Source organism: Heteronotia binoei, chromosome 15 (genome assembly GCF_032191835.1).
Source record: "Heteronotia binoei isolate CCM8104 ecotype False Entrance Well chromosome 15, APGP_CSIRO_Hbin_v1, whole genome shotgun sequence".
In the NCBI taxonomy this organism is placed as follows: domain Eukaryota; kingdom Metazoa; phylum Chordata; class Lepidosauria; order Squamata; family Gekkonidae; genus Heteronotia; species Heteronotia binoei.
This window is the reverse complement of record NC_083237.1, coordinates 10,202,958-10,213,279: the sequence shown is the minus strand read 5'-3', so window position 1 is coordinate 10,213,279 and position 10,322 is coordinate 10,202,958. Positions and strand designations below refer to the sequence as shown.

Here is a 10,322-nt window from a genome sequence, read left to right as displayed (position 1 = left end):
TTAATTATTTCTCATGAGTTTATCCTTTGTATTGAGATCAGGCTTCAGCACTATTATGTAGCACTTGGGGCAAAAGATACAAACCAGTAAGCCAGCACTGGAGACCAAGATGGAGAAGATCTCCACAGCCACCATCTGTTTCCCTTTGGCACTCAGGTAGGTGGGAACAAAACACAACCAAGCACTGCAAAGCATCAGCATACTGAAGGCAATCAATTTGGCCTCATTAAAACTATCTGGCAATTTCCGGGCAATGAAGGCCACAAGCAAGCTTATGAGGGACAGAAGTCCCACGTAGCCCAGGACAATGTAAAACATAAGGACAGAGCCTTCATTACATTCCAGTATTACCTCAGTAGTCAGTGACTGGGTGTCCAAATCTGGGAAAGGCGGAGAAGTTCCTAGCCACACTGTACAAATGCCTACTTGAACAAGGGAGCAAGAGATGACCATGAAACTGGCCGGCCTTTTCCCCACCCACTTCCTCAAGCTGGACCCTGGTTTGGTGGCCATGAAAGCTACAACCACAGTGAGGGTTTTGGCTAACACACAAGACAGGGCCACAGAGAAGATGATGCCAAAAGCAGATTGCCGGAGGAAGCAAGTCACCTTGTTTGGTTTTCCAAGGAACAGTAAAGAGGCGAGGAAGCAGAAGAGAAGAGAAATAAGGAGAATGTAGGTGAGATCCCTGTTGTTGGCTTTGACAATGGGGGTATCTCTGTGTTTAATGAAAATTACGAGAACTAAGGCTGTGGTCATAGAGAGAGAAAGAGCAAGTGAAACCAGACTGATTCCTAGAGGTTCATCAAAAGATAAAAAGCTTATATTTTTATGGATGCATCCATCCTGGTTCTTGCTTGGATATTGACCTTCTGGACATGGGAAACAGTCATCCATATCTGAAAAGAAAGAGAAGAAGAACCATTCCAGGGTTGACTGAAATGTGCTGTAGCCTTCTCATGATCACATTTAACGTGGGTGAACAGCAATATAATTGTTGTCTTTCACCTCATTCCTAACTGCTGGCTGAGTGTGGAGATGTTAAAAAGCATTTTCATATTTTCCTACACTATTCAAAATATGCGAATTCTCCCTCTCAACCCAATGGCAAGACTAATCAAGTGCCCCTTCCCATCCATGGACACAGGAAATTACTTGGGTTGCTGACTCAGTGCTGGGAATTTCCTAGAAATGGGGTGGGGAGTATGGGGAAGGCTGAGAGACTTTATCAGCGTATTACACTATAGATTCCACCCTCCAATGCAGCCGGTTTGTACATAGGACATGATCTGTGTAATCTGGCAATTTGTTGTAATTTTGGGAGTCCACCTGGAGGTTAAAATTCCTGCCTATGGTCCAGGATAGGATATTGCACATCTTATGTTTTGCCATGTAGAAACACGTTTGCAAAACCTGGTCTGGTTCTGGCAATCAGAAACAATCTGTAATTATTTTTTACAAAATAAGACTTCTTTGCTTTGATTGTGGAAACAAAGCTAATGTGAAAAATATCAGTTGAGGAAGTGTGTTCAGAAGTAGGAAGTCTGAAACTCAGAGCTTTGCTGAGTACCGATTGTCTTGGCCATGATAGGTTATTTTGATAAGCGGCACACTGGACCATTTGGAAGCTGGAACGTACTAGGGCTGTTTTCAACAGGTAAAACAGTCACAGTGCCTTCCAAAGCACAGCTTCACCCACCAAATCCCTTTCACCTAAGTGTATTTATAGGGGGGGCAACACTGCTTAGGACTGAATGGGCAGTGTCAGTGAAAAAAAAAAACAGTGCAAGAAATGAGCAGGAAATGCAAGAGGGCAAGGAAAGAGCATACATACCACATGGATGTGAATGTATTAAATCAATATTGGAGCCAATGCCTGTGAATGCATTCAATCAATATTGGCTCCAGCACAATCAGAGCAAATGATTCTTTTGTTTGTGACACACCATAGAGGCAGATTGACTTTTCCCCTTTACCCAAAATTATCCTCCAATCTATTTTGGGTACCAGTTCTACATTTTTTTCAACAGATGTGATGGTATAGTTTGTTTGTTTGTTTGTTTGTTTGTTTTCAATGGGCTTCTGCCATAATTTTTATACTTGGGGGATCCAGTTTACTACATCACCTACCTTTGTGGCTGGAAAACTTCCCAGTTGGGCAAGGAGCACAATCGTAGCAGCAAAACGTCTCCCCTTCCTTCTTTTTCTTCTGCTGCCCAGGGGGGCAGGGGTCATTGCACACAGAAACGGGCACCATCTAGGCCAGTGCATGAAAGCCATTGCGGTCAGGAGAAATTACACTTTGTTCATAAAATATAATTCAACAGTGAACATTCAAAATGGAAGAAAGCAAAACACTATCTGAGCAATCATCTGCTCCCGTTTTCTGATCATGGGAGATAATATTTAATATTTTGGTGTCTCTTGGTTGGATAAGGAGAGTTTGGGCACCAGAGGAAAGAATTTGATGAGGCAACCAACTCACAACCAGCTACTAGGACCAGTTGTGTGTCTTGAAACATTTTGCTACAGCTGCCTTACAAATTTTGATGAAGGTGAGGAAATTGTTTCACTATGTTCACTTTTCTAAAAATGCTACGAGGAATAGGGGTACATATGAGGGAGACCGAAAAGGAGTTTTGTGGGGCATCTCAATTCCCCTCCCCCAGTATTTCCCCCTTCCCTTTGCTGAAAACTCCCATAGCATCTCCCCTTTTCTTGCCTCCTTTTCAGCATCCCAATTGTGATAAATAGGAGAAGGTTCCACCCTCTGCTCTCCCTGGTCATAGCAGACCCATCAGAGTCAAAAGGAGGATGTAAAGCAGAAGGCAATGGGGATATGCTTCAGCCTGCCCTTCAAGGTTTCCCAATACCTGGAGAGGCTTTTCTTTCTCTCTTGGGTAATCGCTGCCACAATCTTACCATTATAAGGAATTCCCTGTTGGGAGACTCGGGACTCCCAGTTCACTTTCAACATTTTGAGGCTCCTGCTCAGTTTCGCACTGCCAAGAGCCAGGTCAACCGGTTGACCATTTACTGCCTTTTGCGCTCCTGGAGAAATAGCCACTTGGCCACTAATTGCCTTCCCCCGACGTTCCTTTTCAAATAGCATGTCCAAGGTGATGGAGCCACTCCCAGCATCAAAGGTAATAAAGTATCCATTAAAAAGAAAATGTTCACAAGCGTACTTTCAGCACAGCACTAGACTAAGGAAGGGATTCGAGAGAAATGGCAGAAAAGCCAGACTGCAGCCATCTGGCAATAGTCCTGTCATTGCCTAGCAATGGTCAAAGAAAACCTTTGTTTCTTAAACCTGTAAGCATTGCTGCTATTATTTGGGTGGGAGCTATATTGAGAATGAGATATATTGATATGGCATTAATGTTACCATCTCATACTCGTTCGTCCTGAATAAAGTATACGGCTCTCACTTTTATTATGGTGCCCGATCCTTCATGAGAAGGACAGAGAATTCAAAGAAACAAAACAAAGCAACCCCCCCCCCCCAAAAAAAAAAACAAAAAAAAACTGAATTCAGTTGTGTTCATGGGAATATCTAGCAATCCACACCTGGTTAAAATGCCTGTGCCATACAATCATATTTTCATGAATGATGAATGTTTTTCCTTCATGAGCATCTATATCCACCTTTCCAACTTTCACTCGAAGAAAGGACTTGTTTGGGAACATGACCATGTTCATGATGTCAAATCCAGTTCCCATTTCCCCCTTCTTATTAAATGACATGGTTTCTCCGGCTGAATTGTTAAAGGAAATGTTTTGAAGAAGGGAGTGGAGCTAGTGGGAAAAGAAAAAGGAATAGAGGATGTGTTGCATTAGACTTCCATTTAGTTACCATTTTCACACATCTGGAAAACGAACCACAGTAGCAATTATTCATCACTCCATAGACCTTCTAAAATGTTTTTCCTCATTGATACGGATGACACACTGCCCAACTCCCAGATATGAATTACTATGACAGATGGCTGAAAATGTACCATTTTCCTTCTATTCTAGCTCCAGTTATAGGATGACATCTGGACACACAATACTTTTATCATTAAAAATGTACACAAAGTAATGGAAACTACCTTAAATTTTACAGATATTAGCTGCAACCCTATTCACTTGATAGAAAGATCATCTGGCATTGATACAGAAACAGGGTAACATAAATGGCATAATGTGTTCAAGACATCCCAGATATTGCTTTGTGCAGAATTACCTCCCAAGGCTGGCTGGCTGGATATGCCTCTCTTTTGCCACCTTCTGTTGTTTTAGGCTTAGATCTCAAAGTGTACAAGGCATGCAAAGCATGAGCCACAGCATAGACAGCATTATAGATGCCATAACTGTGCCCTGACATGCCCATTTCAAACATATACCCAGGAAGACTCTCCAGTCTCTCCTCCCCAGTACAGACAGTTTCACCGGTCATTAGAGGCTCCTCAGAGTTTGGAAACACACAGCTAAATGCTTGTTCCCAGAACAGCTTGAGAAAACCATTTCCTTTGGTCCAATATGGATTGATGTTCTGAAGAAATGTCCTGAACCCCATAAGATCACTGGTGCGAATTGTGAATGAAAGAGTGCCTTGAAACAGGAGGAAACTCAAGTTCTTTAAAATGCTGGACTGAATGAAGAGAACTTGGGCTGTCATAATCCATACTTTTCTGTACAATGGACTTTCTTCATACCCAGGAATTACAAAATACAATAACGTATTCATTACTACGATGATTCGGGAGCCTCCATGGAGGATAATAGTGTTGCCTCTCATGAGTGTCAAAGGTTGATAGACTTTTATGAATAAGACATTCAGGTCATTTAAATTATCCCATCCGGGCTGTTTTGGGATTTTTTCTGTGAATTCCAAACAAATCGTGTTCTGGAAAAACAGCATCTCCATTGTCTGCAAAAATTGTTCTCCGCTTTCATCATCCACAATAAAGAGCCCAACCCATGTCCATGTAAAATGCTTTAGCAATTGAATGATCCCTATATACTGAGGGGTTTCACTAGGGACCATGCGGTAAAAGGAGGGGAATTCTGCCACTTCTCTCTTCTCAGGTGCAAAGGAGCCATAGGTGAGCTAAAAGAAAATGTACATAATTGTTGATATGAATGGCAGGAAAGGGTTGTGTTTTGAAGGGTACGGTCAACTGAAAGAAATCTCTAAAATGTTCACTGTGTCTTCCCATTCCCCCGTTCCTTTTTCCCACCAGGAGGCTACTGAGATTTAAGCTTTGTTCTACAATCATAAGACAAGACTGGAGTAGTGGTTAGGAACAGGGAACTCTGATCTGTAAAGCTGCATATCTCACTCCTCCTCCTTTGGGTGATCTTGGGTTAGTCACAGTTCTCCGAGTACTCTCTCCATCCCACCTACCTCCCAATGCGTCTGATGTGGGGAGAAGAAGTGGCTGTGAATGCAAGCTGCTTTGACACTCCTTAAGGTAGACAAAAAAAGGGTATAAAAGTCTCTTCTTCTGTCTTCTCTACAGAATAACTCAAGGAAAGAAAAGTGACCAACTGTCAAATCACTCATCCTTCCATGCAACAAAGGGCAGCTGCTGTAATAGCTCTCTCAGCCCCACCTACCTCACAGGATGTGTGGGGGTGTTGGTGGGGGGAGGTAATGGAGATTGTGACCGCTCTGAGATTCAGAGTATAGGGTGGGATATATATCCAATACCTTCTTCTTCTGATTTGGCATTGTTCCATAAAATATCAAAAAGAGATTATTATTTTTTCGCAATCATCATTCTCCCACCATCTGCACTATAAAGGTGCATGGTGGAAGAATATAAAATAAAAAGAAAATGGAAGGTTTCATTGGTCAAACCATTCATACTTCCCTTCAAAAATCCTACCTGTGGCCCTGACCAGGGTAGCCCAGGGTACCTTGTCTTGTTAGATCTCAGAAGCTAAGTAGGGTCAACTCTGGGGTTAGGACTTGGATGAAAGACTGTCCTTGAAATGTCAAATTGAGAGGACAGGGGCAGGTTTTCAACCACCTGTCTGACTATTCTCCGGGGCCCCAGTAGTGGTCATTCAACAGAGATTAACATGACTTCTAGTTACAGACACTCGCAAATGAAACACACACACACACACACAAATTATCCTACCTGTGGAATCTTGTAGGGACCTAAGTTATTTGCCACATGGAAGGAGACAGCAGCATCAAATCCACCGACAATGGCTGCTACATTTCTCTGGGAATCACATTTGTAATTAGGGACAAATCTCTGTGATTTGAAGAGCAGGTCCAGGGTGGACCGGTAAGTCATCTTCTCTTCATAGTAGCTGTCAGTGATGTGGAATCCGAGTGTGACATTTGGCAGGATCCTAGGATTCTTGTTGATCTCATTGACAGCAAAAGCCAATGCCAGGGCATGCTGGAACATCTTTGTCACCATTCTTTAAAAAAGAGTTACATGTTTTATTATAAGAGAATGCCACACCTTCCTGGTTCACATTACAACATTTCTGGAGCATTCTTGGCCTGACAATTCCCTCTGTGTAAGCACATCCATATGCATTTCTCTCTATATTTCTGAATAGAGACATTATCTTCCCCTGGCCAACTAACATTTGTATAACACATTACAGCACCAACATTTCTGGTATTCATATTGTAGTGACATTCCCATTTCTCAACAAACATTTCAAATTGAAAAGGGAGGAATCCTGCCTCACAAATATAGGGAGAAATCTCCTCATGGGCAGAAATTACAGAGACTGCAGAAAAAAAGCCCAGTGTTATTTCCCAGTCCCAAATCAAATCAAATCAAATCAAAACCCTTTATTTGGTATTTAATACAAATACCATAACCAAATCACACAATATCTAAAAATAACATACATGGAGGACCATAAAGCCAGGAAAAGAGCTTATCCAGTAGAAATCATCCATAAAGTTTACTGGTAATTTGACAAGAGAGTTATTGGACAATAGTTCATAGGATATGGGTTGGTCATCTTTTCTTTTTATAACAAAAAAATATACCCTTAGTAATGACTTTACAAACAATCAAATTTGTATCAGTAAACGAGGGTGGTTACTGGGAAGGCACACAATTCAAAATCCTTCTGAAACTATTAAGAATGAACCTCATCAGGACCAGGGGTCTTCACAAATTTCCGTTGCTAATTTCAGTGCGATTCACAGTAGATGATTCTGGAAGATCAAAGTGAATAAAATCTCGTTCTAAAGTATCTGCTTATGCATCTCCCAATACCAATTCATGAGATCTCAGTCAACACTTGGGGTTGCTGAGACAGTAACTTAAAATGCCTAGACCTCCAATCACATTTTAATTGTGTGTTTTTTTCAGTCAATCAATCATTATTTCAACAAAATCCTATAGCAACCAATACCCAGATTCAATGATAGAAAAAAAAATCTCAATAAAACATTCAACGGAATTTTTCTTTTAAGAGTTGGTTAATGTCTCAAATAAAATAGAACCAAATCCCTCATTTTCAGAAAAGAAATCCCCATATATACTTCACAGAAAAGTAGAAGGACTGTCAAAATGACTGGAAAAGAGGAATGGAACTCTGGGGTGGACCTAGCCCACAGGATCTTATTCTCAGCATCCCAGAACTTTTCAGATAACTGGGTTTTATGGCATTTGATTAGAGCAAAGTAACAGAACGTTGGAGTGGAAGAAATTCTTACTCAGGAAAATCATACCACTTCTGCGAAGGAAGTTCTATAAAATGAAACGTATGGCATGAGTAGATGATCTGAGAAAAAATGCCACCAACAAGGAGGCCACCTGGCTGATACCACTCATGTAGCATAGGGAAAGGGAAAGGGTCATTCTCAGGACACCTCATGCCATTAACTCTCCATGCCAAGAGAAGCAGTTGGAGTTGCAAAATCACAAGCTTCACCTTCCTGAAAAGCTTCTCTCTTGATCTCAAACAAGAGATCATGCTGACAATGTCCTGTCCAACCCCTACTCCCTCTTCTCAATGACACACAGGCATTTCATAGCCACTTGCTGAGTTATTTACTGCTCTCTGGTTTCCTCATAAAAATCACTAGTGCTTTGATCAGTTGAACAAATTACAGTGATGTCAATAATTGTAGGCAAAGGTAATTGCCATTCTGAAGTTTGGACCATAAGTGACGCACTTGGTACAGTTTTTCCTCCATTTCAAATTAACTTCCAGTCTCCGCATTCCTGGTGCAGCAATACACATGAACTTTGACCCTACCAATTTCTAGATGGGGCCTAGATTTGCCCTGGAATTACAACCAATATCCAGGCCACAGATTCCCTTTGTAAAAACTCCAGATTCACAGGAAACGGTCTATGGCATTAGATCCCACTGACTTCCCCCCCTCTCCAAATTTGACCCTCTTCAGGCACCACTCCCAAATCTCCAGGATTTTCCAGTCAGACTTGGCAACCCCAGGCCCTTGTCAAACAACCTTTTTTGAGTCATGTAATTAAGCTATTGACTTTCCCCAGGGACAAGATTCATTACATTTGCTTAAGAAGTTAATAGCCTGTTGTTCTGCAAATGCAGTTGCTTGGTGTTCCTCACACCAACTGTGATGAAGGGTCCTCACACATCTGCTTCTATTTGATGCTACTAGTCAGATGCGGCAAAGAAGAGTAGTGAGAGTGCTGCCATATTTTCCTCCTAGCTTCTCAGTTTTAAGCTTCTCTTCATCTTTTGAAATGGCAGTTCCTTTTGCATGATGCACATGACTTTCTGATGCAGTCTTCTTGAAAGGGACGTTCCTGCTGGAAGGTCTTAGTTTTGATTTCCCTTCAGGGCTTCTGAACTGGGTACAAAATGGAATTGGGGATACAGATAAGTTTCCTCTTACTTTTCCCAGCATGTGAGATAACTTCCTTATAAAAATGGGATCATGGATTCTGTGGTCATTTTTTCTTCGTATTTTTAAAGAATGGTTTCACATTTTTATTGCCCAACAGGTGTTTCTACCCTATGGAGGCAGGTGGTGGGGTGAAAAGGCCTGGAGAATCCTTACAAGTGACCTGTTTCATGATGTATTCAGCCAATGACCAGTAAAAGTCTGGCGCAAAAGCTATATAGTGAAATAATTTGTAAATAAAATTGGTGCAACCAATTACCAATAGTTAGGAATATCTAAAATTTGAAATCAATACAAAAGATTCCCAGATGAATCTTTCAAGCTTCTGAGATGAAGAAGAAGAATTGCAGATTTATACCCCACCCTTCTCTTTGAATCAGAGACTCAGAGCGGCTTACAATCTCCTATATCCTCCCCCCCAAAACAGCCACCCTGTGAGGTGGCTGGGGCTGAGAGGTCTCTCATAGCAGCTGCCCTTTCAAGGACAACTTCTGCCAGAGCTATGGCTGACCCAAGGCCATTCCAGTAGGAGCAAGTGGGGGAGTGGGGCTATTAACTTCTTAAGCAAATATAACGAATCATGTTCCTATGGCAGTCAATAGCTTAATTATATGATTCAAATAAACCGCTACACCCAACTAGAGTTTTCCCACAGTTAAATGTCCTAATGTCTGAAGAATTAAGCACAGCTAATTCGGCCCCACAAAGGCCACGCCGCAAAGCGGCTGCGCGCCACGGGGCCGCCTTTTGCCTCCCTGGAAGGAGGGGAGGCTGCGCTGGAGCTTCCCTCCATCCGGGAGTGGCTGTCGGGCGGAGCGTCGGGGCTGTTTGTAGCCTCGGCCCCGCCCTCACAGATCAGTTTCGTTGCCGCTCTCGGCCTGGTCGGAGGTCCCTGGTGTATGAGGCTGAGAGTGGATGAAGGCCGCATCGGGCTGGACGGCTCTGTGGAGGACCTGGACGGGGTCGGTGCCACAAGCTCCCATGGGGAGCGGATCGAGGCGTTTGGCCTGAGGGCTGAAGGGCCTTCGAACGAGCGGGATGAAGCTGAGCGGTCGGCCGGCGGGCAGGGGGGTCTGGAAAGGTTTTTATTCGCTTTTGCCCCCCTCCCCCGCCCGCCGCTTGCAAATAGTGGCAGTCTTGGGCCGCGACTCATGGGGTCGGTTCCCTACCACCCTTCTTCGAAGGTGTATGTTTTAGGAGCAAAGGGGGGGTCTATTGGGGGAAGGGGCAGTACCTTCCTGGGTGCCCACTGTGTGTCGCGGAGCGTTTGACTGGGTGGGCCATCGGCCGGGTCCGGCATGGCTCCTCTTATGTTCTTCGGTGACGCAGAGTGCTCGACTGGATGGGCTGCGGGCCGGGTCCTACGCGGCCTCTCTTATGTTTGTTTGTGTAACGGAGCGGTGGATCGGAAGGGCCTATTTGCCTGATCCAGCATGGCTTCACTTGTGTTCTTATG

General features: G+C 43.2%; 1 protein-coding gene across 1 annotated transcript; it reads right to left on the bottom strand.

Annotated features, from left to right (window-relative positions):
* LOC132582958 (vomeronasal type-2 receptor 26-like) lies at positions 1-9,849 on the bottom strand. Its single transcript, XM_060254623.1, has 5 exons — positions 9,719-9,849; positions 6,135-6,426; positions 3,595-3,798; positions 2,131-2,257; positions 1-899 (listed from the first exon to the last, which is right to left on the bottom strand). Exons 1-5 carry the CDS (start codon positions 9,847-9,849, stop codon positions 1-3), a joined length of 1,653 nt encoding a protein of 550 aa, XP_060110606.1.
* Positions 9,850-10,322: the final 473 nt, after the last annotated feature.